Here is a 15,679-nt window from a genome sequence, read left to right on the forward strand (position 1 = left end):
GTACCACAGGTGTGAGGGTGAGATTTGGGGTTTTCCAAAATCACTCATCCTCATGGCCTTGGCCAGAATCTCCCTCTTTGTCCCCACACCCTGCACCATATCTGCTAGGGAGATATCTCCCACCAGAGACAGCACATCCTTGTGAGCTCTCCCCTTGTCCACCTTCCCAGGGCAAATCAAACACCACACAGGAGGATTTTAGGAGCAGCATCAGCCCAAAGCCCACCACCACGTCCGTCTCATCCCTTAGGGGTCTGCAGTCCCCTCTTACAGGAAGGGGCCTGCCTAGCTCCCGCATTCCCTGGGGGATTCCTGGCCCCCATCCCCACTGTGGGAACACTGTGGGATTGTGCCTTGGCTGCTGGGAGCCAGCAGCAACCCCGCAGGGGTGCCCAGGCAGGGGATTTCCAGCCAAGGTACCTGCTTGGATATTTGTAACCACCCTTTCCTGTTTTAGGGCTGGGGCTCAGCAAACAGCCCTCCCCCATCCACGGTGCCCCCGTCACCGCCCCTTCCCCATTTCCTCAAAAATATTTCATCATTTCAAGGGGAATAAATTTTCCAGTGAGTGGAAACGCGAAGTCGTTCCCCAGGCCATGGGCTTTGAAATTGTACTCGGTGTGTTTGATGGGCTGCCGGGACAGGCCCCTGGTCCAGGTTCCCTTCAGATCACACCACGCGGCAGGAAGCACGATCAGCCCCTCTGAGTGACAGTTTCATTAGGCCACGGCTGGTGTTTTTCATTTTTCCGCTTTTTATTGCTGCTTTTAAAAATGCAGATAATGAATAACATGCCTCTGAGCAAGGGGGCCAGAGCTAATGGCTCCCGACATGTCTGCAGGCACAAGGGGAGGGGGAGGCGGGAGGGGAGGCCAATGACCTTGTATATTTATATTTATGCTCCAAAAGCAGTCTTTAAAAAAAAAAAAAAAAGCCCATGCTGAGGGTGCAGTGCCCGTGGGGAGATGCAAACAGCTGTTGCAGTTGATGCACATTTTGGCTTTGTGGGAAGATTTACCAGCCGGGGCATCATTGCAGCTCCCTCCTGCTGATATCTGGGGTGCAGCAGGGCCACTGCTGGACCCCTGCTTGTGGTGAGCATTGGTGGAGTGGGAGGGGGTGAGTGGGGAGGAAATATTATTAGATGGAGAGGGAAACTAAAGCCAGCTCAGGTTTTATGGCTGATTTCCTGACCCACGCCCAGGCGGTTTGCGGCGGCACTGCCCGTGTGCCCCAGCTCTGTGGATCCGGCAGGGTCGGGAGCAGAGCCTGCACCAGTCCCACTGCCAGGTCAATGCTGGGGGCACCCACACACGGGGGAGGCTGAGCAGCCCAAACACACCCAGAATTTGGGCTCACTGCTGGCTTGGCTGCTAAATCCAAGGCGTGCAAGTGTCACTGGCAGGACACGGTTCCCTTCCCGAGGCCCATGGCTGCACAGTGTCCACACAGCTTCTCTTGGGAATTGCCACCTGCCCTGGCACACGCTGGATTTGCTCCAACAAGAGCGAGGACCCGGTTCCCCAGACTAACAGGCTGCACTAACGCTCCTCATAATATGCTTCTCCCTCTCGCGTGGGGCTCCAGCCAGTCCAACACAGTGTGTGAAACTGGAGAGGCTTTGGAGAGGCTGAGGGACATGAGATGCTTGGGGCAGGGGGATGGAGGAGTCAATAGCACTGGACCCAAACCTCAGGTTTGGGCTCTTTTGGGAGGTGGGGGAGAAAAAGCCTAAAAGGACAGTTTCCACCAGGCTGGAAAGGCAGCGGAGTCAAACCCGTTGACATGTGACACCAACCGAGTTCCTTGCTGGACACTGTTTCTAAATCACTTTTTTATAATGTTAAACAGGGGAGAGACACTTCCAGCAACACGTTATCCTTGAGACGTTTTCTAATGGTAAATATTTTTGTTCTCTCTATCTCTACAAAGGGGTCTAACTGTAGATGGTCTCTCTTCTTGAGATCATAACAGGGCTCGGGGGGCTGAGCTGCCATGCTAACTGCATGTCTCACTAACCGTGCCCTGCTGCTGCTTCCAAACCCTGCAGGGCCAGGCTGCCAGCGGGCTGGGCTGGGGGACAGAGCAGAAACCCCTCCCCTGGCTGTGCTTGCATGAGATGGGGGCTCTTGCACTGCTTTGGTCAATCCAGCCTGGCCCAGGGGTGACAATCCACTTTGCAGGCTGTGGTGGTTTCCCCCCACCAACCAGGAGGAGCCCACAGTGGGCTGCCAGCGGCCATGCAATGGGGAGGGGGGTGCTGGTGCCCATCTCTGTGCTGTGCACTCCCACAATTACCCCTTCCCAGAGCCCACCCACCCACAGATAGTCCCCTCTGGGACATTCTGGGTGCCCCAGGGTAGGGACTCGCCATGCCGAGGCTCCCAGCCTGGAGCTGCAGCAGTGGCAGAGCTGCAGTGGCCCTTTACATGGCTGGGCACCTCTCCAGGGGTTTCTTTGCATCCCCATGGTGTCTCCAAGCCCTTCAGAAAGGTAAGGCGATACCTCTGCTCTGCCACCAAGAAAACTGAGGCAGAAGGTGCAGCGACTTGTCTGTGGTGGGGAATCTTGTTCCTGGATGTGTTGGGCACGAGCAAACTCCTGGCACATCCAGAAGGAGCTGTGGGAGTGCAGGGAGCACTGACTGCAGCTTTTGGGGTCTCTGAAGAGTCTTTCCCACAGGGGTGGGAGAAGGAAGGGAGCCCAGATCCACTCAGTCACTGCACTTCAGCCAGCCCAGCTGTAATCCCTCCAATTACCATGGAATTATCCCCTCAGGCTCATGGGATCACATCCCAGAAGGTGGAGGCAAGGCTGCACCACGTGCAGTCAGGGCTCTGCAGAGGGATGGTGCTGAGCAGGGTGAGGAGTGCTGTGGCACAGCAGCTGGGGAGTGAGAGCACAGCTGAGATGGAGTGTGAGCTGCTTTGCTCCCTGCCCGAGTGGGGGAGGCCTCCCCAAAGCCCGATGTGGCTGGTGAGTCGCCGGCTCACGCCAGGCTGGGAGCAGCCCCGGGGCTGCCACTCCCCAGAGCCCACCTCAGCACCTGGCCCCACGGTGGGCAGTGGCCCTGGGATGGTGGGTGGGATTGGCTTTACATGGGGGCCAAAAAGTCCAGAGGTTCAAAGGGGCCACGAGGGCATGTGGGTGCCACGGTGCTGGGGGAGTGCATCTCGGCAGTGACCCTGCTCAATCAATCCTCCCCAGGCCACTTCTGCATCAGCTGTTGAAACAAAGGCTGGTGTTTAATAATTCCCTGGGCTTCCAGAAAGTTTCCCTTCCCTTGGGCGCGGTGTCACCCGCCCTGTGCCCCTCGCCCTGGCACGGCTGGGCTGCGTGCGGCACGAGGACCTGGCTGAAGGAACAGGATCCGCAGAAATCCCTCCCTTGCCGTTAGGTTTTGTAATTGTGCTGGCGATTAATTTCATAAAATGGTCTCTTTTGTTCTCTTATTATGGGACATCATAAAAATAGCAGTGGCAAGACGAGCACAGAACGATCCCAGCTCCCGAGCCCTGCGGCGAATGGTTGGATGATTCTGTCATTCCCACCCCATGCAGCGCTTGCAAAGAGCAGGAGAACCTGGGATTTGCTCTTTCCAAGGAATTTCTTCAAGGCATTTTCATCTTGGGTTCCTTGAAGCCCAAATGCCTCATTTATCCAAGCAACCAGCCTTCTGAAAGGAATATTTTATTATCCTTTGTGAACAACTTAATGCACTTCAAACCATTGTTCTAGTGGTTAGGGTCAAAATTGAGGATTGATCTCACAGGGAAGCTGTCAAGCTGAAAATGTTTCATTTAAATTAGTGTCCCTTCTAGTCCTACCAGCAACAGCTGATTTTGATAATACTGAAATAATTAGCTTTTTTTTCAGTTGGATTTTTTTCCACTGATGCTGCCTGCCTCTGAGTGTGTGTTCTAATTATACAAAGTGTCTCCTGAATTAGCCTGCAACACTGGACCAGCTACCGTGCCCAAGCAGCACGGGGTCACCTGTAGCTTTGTGGCTCAGTATCTTGGTGGCAGCGAGGGGGCTGGGACCCCCCTGCCACCTCACTGGGAGACTGGGGCTGTAAACCCACAATCCCTGGGGAGCCACAGCCTGGGCACCCCCGTTGAGACCTGTCTCTGGCTGCATTTGCACAAGTGCTGTGACTTTTTCCCCTGGAAATTCAATTCCTCCTCATTGGAGCTGCCGAAGCCAGCCTCCGTGAGACCCTGTTTGGGGGGGACATGCAGCCCCCACGCCAGTGGGTTCATTAATTTGTGGCTCTGTGACCTCCTCACTGTTGAGTCAGAAGCCAAGGGCTCTGCAGGGAGGTTTGTATCTGCTGCTGCTTCTAGGCTGTGGCATGGTGGATATCTGGGTGCTGTGACCCCCCCAGCCTTTTGAACACCAGTCCCTAACCCCAGCCTTTCTCTCCCTCCCCATGCAGAGACGTGTGCTGTGAACAACGGGGGCTGTGACAGCAAGTGCCACGACGCGGCCACGGGCGTCCACTGCAGCTGCCCCATGGGCTTCATGCTCCAACCTGACAGGAAGACCTGCAAAGGTAGGGGGGTGTGAACAGGGCTGCTCACCCCTGGGTGCCTCAGACCCCCTTTGTGTCCTTGGTGCCCTTAAAAAAGGCTCTACATTGCCCACAGTGTTCACTGGCTTGGTGTTTGCATCCCTGCGGTGGGGACAGGAATCACCCCCCTGCTGCAGGCACCGTGCTTAGCTCTGCTCCTCTGGGAAGCCTATGGAGAGGAGGAAAAGGGGGTCAGGTCAAGTTGGAGGTGATGGCATGGCCCCTGTGGGGCTGGAGCACCCTGTCCCGTCTCGCTCCACCCCAGTGCCTCAGCTGCCCCAGGGGTAGGTCTGGGTGTGCAGGGAATCAACACCTGCTCTGGCAGTTTGAGGTGTGTGAGTCCCTCTGGGGTCACTGCCCAGCCAGGTCCGAGCACCATGTCCCACTTGGGGGAGGACATCCTGAGATGCAGCACATCCCACTGACATCCCCAACCACCTGCCCCCACAAGACAGGGCAGCCAAGGCTGGTTATCCCAGCACCACAAACCTGCCCCCCTTGGGGGTGCCCAGTGCCTGTGTTGTGTCTTTTGGCAGCTCCGGGAACTTGACCCCGGCTGAAAGGAAAGCCTGTCTTGCTGCTGTCTGCCTGTCTACCTGCTGACTGCTTCCAGAACCCCCTGCCCCTGGTATTTTATCAGAGCATCCCCCCTCTCCAATTCTGCAGTTTCCAGGAACATGCAATAACCCAGAGCCATGGCCCCCGTGTCTGGGGTTTTATTATGGGTTTACAGCTCGCTCCCTCGCAGTCCTATAAAAGAAAGCCTCAGCCCCATTGAGGCAGAGCTGGGGATGGAGGGACAGGGGCAGGCCACTACCTCTTCCTGGTCTCCTTCCATTTTACAAGTCATTTCCTAGCAGTAAATTTTGTGATTAGGGGAAAAATTAGAAAAACAACTGGAAAAAAAGGTCCCAGCCTCTTTCCAGTTTGTTGGGGCTTTTTGCAGTTATTGTGTGTCGTCCTTTTTAGCTTTGGCTTTCATGGCAGGAAGGAGGTGGCAAGCAGAGAGGCCAGGGCTGAAAAGTAGTTATTTGTTAAGTGGCTGTTTCTGAAGGAGAGGTTTTCCCTTCTGGGTTTTCTCTCTCTTCCTGTTGCTCCTGGTCCCCCCAGGCAGCCCCCAGCCCAAACCCATGACTCTGCAAATTCTGGTCTGGTGCTCTCCCTCAGCTGCAAGGCTCTTTCAGAGACCGTGGATCCCAGCTCTGCTCCGGGGGATGCTGAGACCTGCAGAAAGTAGTTGTTTTGCACCACTTTCAAGGGGAGCTGAGCCCGGAGTCCTGGCCAGTGTCACACATTGGCTCCCCAGCTGCACCCAGAGAAAACCAGCAGCCACATTACACTGGTGACCATCAGAGCCCAAAGGGTTTCCTCTGCTTGCCAGCTCCAGAGGGGAGCACCCGTCTGTCCTGGGCAAGCATCCCAGACAGGGTGTGACGGGTGTCCCTTGTTCCCACCAGACATTGACGAGTGCCGGCTCAACAATGGCGGCTGTGACCACATCTGCAGGAACACTGTGGGCAGCTTTGAGTGCAGCTGCAAGAAGGGCTACAAGCTGCTCATCAACGAGAGAAACTGCCAAGGTAAGGGACAGGGGGCCCCTGGCACCGTGCCCTGTCCGGGGATGGCACCTCTCTCCCGTGTCTCGCAGCCCTCCCACAGCTGCTGCTGGAGGAGCGCTGCCCTGGTTACTCATTCCTCTGGACCACATACATCCTTTGGGGGATTACTGCTGGATTTGGGTTCTGGTCTGGGGCTTAGCCCTTTGATCTCAGAGCTGGGGACTTGTGGGCTCTTCTTGAGGCAGAGTTAAACCCGGCAATGAGACAGATGCCAGGCTTCCTGCTTTTTGGAGGGCGGGAGTTGAGTTGGGGGGAAGATGCCTCCTGCTCACTCCGGAGGGAACTGGCTGCTCCGTGCTGTTTCTTCCACCTTTTTCTCTCTATCTTGACATCCTTCTGCATGTCCCACATCAACACAGCAGGTTTAAATGACCCAGCAGGTCGCTGGGCTGTCCTGGTAGGAACGTGGAGCTCTGCCCCCAGCCCACGGCCAAGGTCAGCATGGCAGGGGAGCGTGAGCCTGAGCATTGCCTCCTGACAGCACACGGCTGGGGAAGGAGGGGGCTGATACGCTCTGGGGCTGCCACTGCTTTCATCTCCCTCCAGGTTCTGTGCTCTGGGAGTTTGACATGAGCGCAGCAATTAACTTAATGAAGCCAGTGAAATGACTCTCCCATCTGCCAGGTTGGGTTCACCCCCCAGCCAGGGCCTCCCTGCCCCAGCGAGGTGCCCACGGGGCCAAGCAGACATCGCTGGCACCACCCCTGTGGCAGGACCTGCCTGTGCAGCATTCCTCATCCCGCCCTGGCACAGGGCTGAGCACTGGCCAGGCAGCAGCCAGCCAGGGGCTCTTACAGCCCTGCCATGCCAAGGACACGGTGCTGGCCTCGTTTGGCCCATCTGAGATGCAGAGGGGCAGAGCAGCTTGCAGCAGGGGGATGCTGGTGTAGTGGGTGAGGAGGGAGCTTGGAGGCAGGCAGGGTGGGAGCACAGGGTCCTGTAGCATACTGGTGCTTGATCCCCAGAGCAATCTGGTGCTGGATCCTTGGAGCATCCCAGTGCAGGGTCTCACAGCATTGCAGTGCAGCTCCCAGCTTGCTGGAGCAGTTGGAGCAGGAAGGGGACAGCCCTTGTGTCATGAATGGCCCCTCTGCCCTGCCAGCCCTCACCTCCTTCCTTTGCTTTCCCCCAGACATCGACGAGTGCTCCTTTGACCGGACCTGTGACCACCTCTGCATCAACACCCCCGGCAGCTTCCAGTGCCTCTGTCACAAGGGCTACACGCTGTATGGGCTCACTCACTGTGGAGGTAGGGCCAGCTGGGTGCTGGCACAGCAGCCCCACGGGGTTCGGGTCCCAAGGAGGAACATGGGGCCCCCGGGGGTGGGGCAGCCCCACGGTACGGCTGCTGTGGCACCCTTGGGCATAGTGCTCACCCCAAGGGCCCGTGGAGAGGGTCGGTTCCACGCATACCCCAGGCTGAGACCAGGCAGGGAGGGGGCTCACAGCCAGACAAGCTGGTGTCTGCAACTTCAAACAGAGCGACAGGAACAATTTGCGACTTGTCTGCAGCAGGAGAGAGGGAGAAATCCCCGACGTTTTTGGCAGGGAGCTGGGACAGGGTGGGAAGGGGAACATCAAAAGGGTTTGATTTAAATTTCACAAGGCAGATAGCTCCCAAGGGCGGGGGCGTGCGGGGAGGCAGATGAAACGTGCTTTGGAGGGGTTGCCGGAGCGTGTCGTGGCAGCGGTGCCGGCAGCCCGGGATGACGGCAGCAGGGGGCCGGGTGCTCCGATGCCTCCGGCTGGTGAGGGCAAGCACCCTTCTCATATTCCCAAAATATGCAGCCAGCATGAGCCAGCACAGCCCCCAGATGCTTTCAGGGTGACCCTGCAGCAGAGGATTTGACGGCTTCCACCAATGCCCCCAGCGAGGGGTAGCTGAGCAGGGAGGGCTGTGGGGAGCAGCTCCATCCCTGGCCATGCTTCATGCCAGACCTGAATCATAAACACCCTGTTTCAGGCCGGGACAGAGGGTCCCTGCTGAGAAGAGAGGCCAGAGCTGCTGAGCAGCTGCGTTTGAATTCGGTTCCTAAGTGCTTCCATGTCAGCACTGTCTGCTGTCTCTCCTGCAGCTCCTCAGCCCACCGGGGGCCAGAGCTGAACTCAGCCTGGATGGGCTGCACCCATCACCACCCAGCCCTTGGGGACACCAGGAGTCGGAGTGTCCCTCATCCCCACGAAGCTGGCATGGCTGGAAGTGCCCTGTGGCGCAGATCCCCTGTCCCAGTGTCAGAGCCGGGGGGTCTCACTGACCCTCACCCCCTGCCTCTCCCTTCCTCCCTGCAGACATCGATGAATGCAGCATCAACCGGGGTGGCTGCAAATTCGGCTGCATCAACACACCTGGCAGCTACCAGTGCACCTGTCCTGCCGGCTGCAAGCTGCACTGGAACAGGAAGGACTGTGTGGGTATGTCAGGCCAGGAGCCACCACGGCTGCTGGAGGAGCTGGAGGATTTGGGATGCCAGGCTGGCGTTCCCATGCCATGCTCCGGAACCCTCTCCTCCCCAGTGAATCCCCCCATGAGCTGGGAGGGTGCAGGGGTCCCCCGTGGGTCCCTGGGCTGTGCCAGCCACGGGTGTCCCCCATTGTCATCACCAGCTGGCACGTGTCCCATGGAGCTGGTGAAATGCCTGCCGGGTTCGGTGCCACCACGGGCCACCCTCACCTGCAACAAGATGGGCAAGAAGGATAGCTGTGCCCTCTCCTGCACCTCCAAGGCACGATTTCTGCCAGGTACCAGTGCTAGTGCCACGGCCAGCTTGGGCAGAGGGATCCCCATTTCCCTGCATGACCTAAAGTTGGGAGAGGGAGAATGGCTGCACAGCCAGGGTACAGAGCACCCAAGCAGTGGCTGGGTGAGGGAGGGAGGTTGTTGCTCAGGAGGGCTCGTCATTGGGTGTAGGGATGGGCCCTGGTGCAGGATCCCCATGGCAGGGTGCTGGGCATCAACCCCCACAGCACAGCCGTGCCTCCCTGCATCACCCTGGCAGAGCATCACGGGAACCAGACAGCTGCTCTGGCATCCACCAACTCCCCTTCCTCCTTCACAGAGTCCGACAGCAGCTACACAGTGAGCTGTGGGACCCCCGTCCTGCGGCAGGGTGGCCAGCACAGATCCACCAACAGCAGCCAGCAGTGCCTCGGTAAGGGGGCTCCTGAGGTGCCCGTGGCTGTCGCCAGCCAGGCCGGGCTGTGCCAGGTTGCTGAGCACCTGCCTTTTCTTTTAGAGACTGTCACTGCACCAGTCAAGCAGAAGGCCTCCTTCAAGATCAAAGATGCCAAGTGTTACCTGCACCCGCGGGCCAAGGGCAAGCAGGATGAGGCCGGGAAGGCTGGGGCACAAGGTGAGGTGTGATGGCAGGGGGCTGGTGGGGGTGCAGAGGTGGGGTCCTGACCTGTTCCCTCGCGTGCAGGCGGTTCGGCACCTTGCTCTGACTGCCAGGTCACCTTCGTCAACCTCAAGTGCGACTCGACCAAGAAGGGGAAGGGCCGCCGGGCTCGCAACTCCCCCAACAAAGAGGTGACACGCATCACGTTGGAGTTCGAGGCGGAGATCAAGCCAGAGGAGATCACAGGTGGGTACAGCACTGGCCTGGTCTGTCTCAGGTGCAGGCAGGGGTGGTGGGACCACGGGGACAGTAGTGGGACCAGGGACACAATACCATCCCTATGCTGCAAGGAGAGACAAACGAGTTAGTTGTCATCCTGCACTGGACTGGGATGTACTGGGCAGCGCTTGCAACTGAGCATAGGGGGGATGCTATTAATCCTTTTGGGTTTCCCTCTCCATCCCTCACTTCTTACTGCATCCTTGTTCCTCCCTGCACCCCTATTCCCTTCTGCTCCCCCAGCCAGCTGCAACCTGCACTGCCTGCGACAGAGAGTGGAGAAAAAACTGAAGTCTGCCATCAAAGCCCTGAAGAAATCCATCAACCAGGAGCGGTTCCTGCTGCGCTTCGCAGGGATGGAGTACGAGGTGGCGCGGAAGCTGAGCGTGGCCCCGGAGCGGCAGGAGAGCTGCGGGCCGGGCCAGCAGCGCCTGGCTGGCAAGTGTGGTAAGGAGCAGGGGGTGTCTGGGGGGGCCCGGCAGTGACAGCCCCCACAGCATCACCGATGTCCCCCCTGGCTCTCAGTCAGCTGCTCGCAGGGAACCTTTTACCACGGGCAGACGGAGCAGTGTGTGCCCTGTCCCCCCGGCACCTACCAGGAGAAGGAGGGGCAGCTCTCCTGTGACCTCTGTCCCCGCGGCGACACCTTCGGACCCGTGGGAGCCACCAACATCACCAGCTGCACAGGTGAGGAGAGCGTGGAGTGGGACCAGAGGCACACTTGGGGAATGTCCAGGGCTGCAATCTCAACCGTCAGCCAGAAGAGGGGAAAGCCCTAAGCATCACCAGAGCCCACAGAAGTTGCTATTGTGGGTGTTTATCATTTTGAGGGGACCCTGGGAAAGGCAGCGCTTGCTCTGGATGTACTGGTCCTGCCAAGGCTGTTGGGGGAGAGGATTTGGACACGGGGCAGGAGAGCTCTGGGCACGTGGGGTGCCAGGACTGAGCGATGCCTGTGCCCACAGGTCAGTGTCCCCCTGGCCAGCACTCAGCTGATGGCTTCAAGCCCTGCCAGCCGTGTCCCCGTGGGTCCTACCAGCCCGAAGTGGGACGGGCGCTCTGCTTCCCTTGTGGAGGGGGGCTGACCACCCGGCACGAGGGAGCCCTCTCCTTCCAGGACTGCGACACCAAAGGTGGGTCAGAGCTGGTCCCTGGGGAGGGGGCAGCCAGTGGGGTTGTGCTGGCAGCTGAAACAGCCCCCTTTGCTCTCTGGCCCCACAGTGCAGTGCTCCCCGGGGCACTACTACAACACGAGTGTGCACCGCTGCATCCGCTGCGCCGTGGGCTCCTACCAGCCCGACTTCCGGCAGAATTACTGCATCGCCTGCCCCGGCAACACCACCACCGACTTCGACGGCTCCACCTCCGTGTCCCAGTGCAAAAGTAGGAGAGCTGGGGTGCCATGGGGGGCAGATAGGCGTGGGGTCCTTCCTCAAAAGTATTTTAAAATTCTGTAAAATAGAGTTTTGGGTCATTTCAGTGCTTTATGCGTGCAGGCAGGCGTGGGGGGATGCATGGAGCAGTGCTAATGCAACACGGCCCCTCACCCAGTAAACCACCCACAGGGGAACACTCCACCCCCAGTGCCCATGGCACTGATTCCCAGTGGAACTGGCTCTCCCCATGCCTTGCAGACCGGCAGTGTGGAGGGGAGCTGGGTGAGTACACGGGCTACATCGAGTCACCAAACTACCCTGGGAATTACCCTGCCAACGTCGAGTGCACCTGGAACATCAACCCCCCACCCAAGCGCAAGATCCTCATCGTGGTGCCAGAGATCTTCCTCCCCTCTGAGGACGAGTGTGGCGACGTCCTGGTCATGCGGAAAAACTGTAGGTAACCGAGCAGGCCACGGTGCTCACAGAGGAGCTGAGGGAGGAGGAGTTCGGGGTTTGGCACGGCTGTCTTGTGCAAAGGGAGAAAGCCACATCCCCAGCCAGCAGGAGGGGAATTTGGGGAATTGAGTGGGGAGATGAGCATCACCCTGCTGGCCTGGTGTCTTGCTGGATCAGGGGGATGTTGATGGGCTGGGCTGCACATCTGAGTCTCAGCATTACTTTTTGTGGGTAAAAAGCCCCGTTTGGAGATTTCCAGAGCAAGGAAGAAATAACAACATCCCTGGTATGTAACATGAGGGTTAGGGGGGCTCAGCCTTGCCCAACATGGACAATCCCCATCCCTGGTGCTGCCCTTCACCCTGAGCCTTTTAGCCCAGTAAGGCTGGGGGTAGGTCTGCTGATGGGCAACCGGCATCCTGTGTCCCCTTGCCATTCCCTGCAGCCTCCCCATCCTCCATCACCACCTATGAGACGTGCCAGACCTATGAGAGGCCCATTGCCTTCACTGCCCGCTCACGGAAACTGTGGATCAACTTCAAAACCAGTGAAGCCAACAGCGCCCGGGGCTTCCAGATCCCCTATGTCACCTATGACGGTGAGCACAGGGCACAGGCAGACACTGTTCTGCCAGGCTGATGCCACCCTGCCCCACTTGGGACCCAGGTCACCCCCAGTTGACATCTCCTGTGTGTTTCGGGGGGGGGTGGACTCAGGGATGGGGAGCAGATGCTTGGACACAAGTGGCAGCGCGTGCCCTGACTGTGTTTTTTGGCTGGGTGTTGCAGAGGACTATGAGCAGCTGGTGGAGGACATCGTGCGGGATGGCAGACTCTATGCCTCTGAGAACCACCAGGAGATCCTCAAGGTGAGCATGTGCCCTCATCTCCATGCTGCCCAGGGCTGCAGGAGATGCAGGAACACCCTTCCCTTCAGGGGTGCCTCATGCTCTCCCTGCACTCAGGGGTTCAGTTCGGAGCCGCTGCAGGGGAGCACAAGGCAGGGTGGTGAACCTCCCTCTGGCTTCCCTGCAGGACAAGAAGCTCATCAAAGCTTTCTTCGATGTGCTGGCACACCCCCAGAACTACTTCAAGTACACCGAGAAGCACAAGGAGATGCTGCCCCGCTCCTTCATCAAACTGCTGCGCTCCAAAGTCTCCAGCTTCCTTCGGCCTTACAAATAGCCCCCCGCCGTCCCAGGCCGCCCCGCAGCCAAGGAAACCCTCTTCTCCCTTCCTTCTCCTTTCCGATTTTTCCTTCCTCCACCCGGCTCTGGCAGGATCACCACCGCTCATCCCACAGACATCTCCCCACGGTTTCCCCGCCGCTCCCTGCAGAGCAGAGCTCCCAGCCTTGGGGACGCTCTGGCCTCATCCAGCTGGGGACGAAGCCGCTCCCCTTTTTCAAAGCAGCTTCTTCGTTTTAGGAAACTGAAGTACCGGTCCTTTCACTGTCCTCTGTCCTGCCTTTGGTTTCCTTTTCACCAGGTCTGTCCCTGTTCCCTGGTGCCACCGGCAGCCCAGGACACTGAGGGGGTCATTGTCCTTGCAGCCCTTGGGGCTGGTGCCGGCTGCAGCCCCACAGAGCCCTTGGCAGAGGAGTGCAGGAGGTGAAGCGTGTTCACCACTGGGCTGTGGGCGTCGGTGCTGCTTTGCAGAGGTCGGGGAAAGACAATTGACAAAACCGACTTGATTAGAAAGGAAATGTAAAGGAGAGATGGCAAAGCCCACCAGCAGGGCAGTGTGGTGGCTCCGTGGCCGTCCCGCTGGAGAGCCGGGCTGGCACTCGGAGGGAAGTGCAGCCAAGCCACATTCCCAGAGAACAATGTCTGGCTGCACAGGAGAAAACAGGGAGCAAAGGAGAAGGACTTTCAGCTGGGTTCGATTTTTTTTTTTTTCCCCCAACTCCAGACACTTGTGCCAAGAAACCAGACTTTGTTACAAGCTCGGCCAAAGAGTAACTCAGAAAAGCAAGCTTTGAGAAGAGCAGGAGTCAATGTTTGTGCACTAGGATATACTCCTTTCTACCTTTCTCATATGTATTAAGTGCAATCATTTGAGTCTTCTTTTTATTATTTAGAGGGAAGTTGTTTGTTTTTTTTTTCTACTAGAAATGACAATATTTATACCTGCCTGAGAAACGAGAATGTGCATTTGCAAGAAAACAAAAACCACCCACCTAGAGCAAGCCCAGCCCTGGGCTGCACTGACCGGCACGATGGCATCTTCAGGCCTTTTCTGCCACATTTGTCCCCAGTAAAGGCCCCTGTTCTGGGGGGAGATGGTGCCTCTCCTGCTCAGCGCAATGGGGTGAGTTTTTGCAGGGAGTTTGAGGCATCCTGATCTGTCCACAGGAGGTGGAGCAGCTGGGCTGGGCTGGGCTGGGCTGGGCTGGCTGTGCCCTTTCAGGCTCATCTGCCACAGTTTGGGTGTTGTTCCAGCCTCACTGCGAGGGGGATCAGAACTCGGCCCATCATCTGCTTGTTGCAAACTGATCTGCTTTCCTGCAGGGGCTCAGGGATGAGCCAAGACCATGGAAGGTGGGGTGGCAGCTCCTAAGGTCAGGTCTGGGGGCACGCTGGGAGGAGAGGGGAGCTGCGCCTCCACTCAGCCCCTCAATTCTTCCCCCAGGTACGGACAGACCTGGAGGCAGAGCCACCCTCCCACCTCTGGGCAGCCTTTGTGCTTCCAAGTTTCTCTTCCAAGGTGCTTTTGGCTCTGTCCTGCATGTGCTGGTCCCACAGGGATGCTGTGGAAGCCCCTCCCCAGGGAATGGGGTGCAGATCCCGGGAAAGACCCATCCTGCCACCTGCTGTTTTCCTGCCCCCTGCCTGCCCCCTGCTTTGCAGACAGGCTTGGCTTGGGGCAAGGGCCAGGTGGGCACCACTGGTGGGTTTGATCCCCAGCATGCAGACAGACAGGACCCCCAGGGACAGGTGACTGCTGCCACCAGTCATCCCTCCTCGTCCTCCCCAAGCCTCCTTCCCTTTCCAGCCCTGCCATCAGCTCTCAGCTGTCACCTCCCTGTGCCTTCATCCCCATCTTCATCCTCTCAAAAACCTGGAGCTGTCAGGACTAAACATGGTCAACTTGCCTACAGCACTGCCAGAGGCAGGTCCCCTCCCACCCTTGTACCCACCTGTCCCTCCCCATCCCTTTGCCCACACCTGGGCCCATGGGCCCAGCCCTGCTTTTAACAAACCAATTATTTATTGCTCTGCACATCCCACTGGGTCTGTCTTTCCTGAATCCAGGAGGCAGCTGCTCATCCCTGTTTTCCCTCCTTGATCCACACTGCTCCAGCACTCCAAGAGCCTCTCCCGGGCTCCGTGAGGGGCTGCCAGCGGGGTGAGCACTGGCACAGGGGCTGAGGTTTGTCCCCAAGACGTGTCAGTTGGAAAAGTCTGTCCTGATTCATCCCAGCTGTGGATTTTCCCCTCCTGCCGCCGGCTCCCGGCCTGTTTGGAAGCCCCACATCTGTGGGCTGCGCTGTTTACCACTTGGTTGCTGTCTGAAAGCAGCTGCTTTGATGCACAAAAGCTGCTGCAGGGATCTGGAGGGGTTTTGTGGCTCTGGAACAGTCGTGAGGGGCAGTGACCCTTGAGAGGGTCCTTCATATTCAGAAGGAAAAAAAACAACAGCAAAAATACAACAAGCCTGGGAATAACCAACCCCACTGTGGTGCCCCAGTCCGCAGCAGTCCAGCAAGGAGTTCATTAACTCTGAGTGATTAACAAGGGCTCCCTGTCCCACTGACCCTGCAGGGCCTCAGAGTGTCCCAGCTGTCACTCTGATCACAACCACCACCTCTGCTCCCCTAGAGCAGTTCTGGAAGCACGAGGTGGGCAACGCGTCCTCCTGTAAGGGCAGCTCCTCCGCCGCCTTTCACCAAACAGCTCAAAAAACCCCAAAAAAGTCCACAAGGCCCCCAGAGCCACCCCCCCAGTGTGGCTCAGCCCCACTCCCCATCCACCCCCAGCTCAGAAAGGGTTTCAAAGGCTGAAACCCACCCCAGCCACCTCGGGGATGAACTGAATGT

General features: G+C 58.2%; 1 protein-coding gene across 6 annotated transcripts in view; it reads left to right on the forward strand.

The window, feature by feature from the left end:
* The window catches only part of SCUBE3 (signal peptide, CUB domain and EGF like domain containing 3), a 41,791-nt gene extending 26,404 nt beyond the window's left edge, over window positions 1-15,387 (forward strand). For 3 of the 6 annotated variants that reach the window (XM_027695080.1, XM_027695079.1, XM_027695078.1), the window contains 16 exons: window positions 1,852-1,899; window positions 4,439-4,555; window positions 6,031-6,153; window positions 7,325-7,441; window positions 8,482-8,931; window positions 9,249-9,341; window positions 9,426-9,542; window positions 9,612-9,773; window positions 10,050-10,253; window positions 10,332-10,493; window positions 10,772-10,939; window positions 11,028-11,189; window positions 11,441-11,638; window positions 12,087-12,239; window positions 12,430-12,509; window positions 12,676-15,387. In XM_027695080.1, coding sequence (XP_027550881.1) covers window positions 1,852-1,899; window positions 4,439-4,555; window positions 6,031-6,153; window positions 7,325-7,441; window positions 8,482-8,931; window positions 9,249-9,341; window positions 9,426-9,542; window positions 9,612-9,773; window positions 10,050-10,253; window positions 10,332-10,493; window positions 10,772-10,939; window positions 11,028-11,189; window positions 11,441-11,638; window positions 12,087-12,239; window positions 12,430-12,509; window positions 12,676-12,825 — 2,504 coding nt within the window. In that variant the 3' untranslated portion in view covers window positions 12,826-15,387. Of the gene's footprint in view, window positions 1-1,851; window positions 1,900-4,438; window positions 4,556-6,030; window positions 6,154-7,324; window positions 7,442-8,481; window positions 8,932-9,248; window positions 9,342-9,425; window positions 9,543-9,611; window positions 9,774-10,049; window positions 10,254-10,331; window positions 10,494-10,771; window positions 10,940-11,027; window positions 11,190-11,440; window positions 11,643-12,086; window positions 12,240-12,429; window positions 12,510-12,675 lie in introns of those variants that run through there. The other 3 variants (XM_027695082.1, XM_027695081.1, XM_027695084.1) reach the window with 3 other exon arrangements.
* The last annotated feature ends 292 nt before the right edge of the window (window positions 15,388-15,679 follow it).

The sequence above is a fragment of the Neopelma chrysocephalum genome, unplaced genomic scaffold (genome assembly GCF_003984885.1).
Source record: "Neopelma chrysocephalum unplaced genomic scaffold, ASM398488v2 Primary Assembly neopelma1_100, whole genome shotgun sequence".
NCBI classification, from domain to species: Eukaryota; Metazoa; Chordata; class Aves; order Passeriformes; family Pipridae; genus Neopelma; species Neopelma chrysocephalum.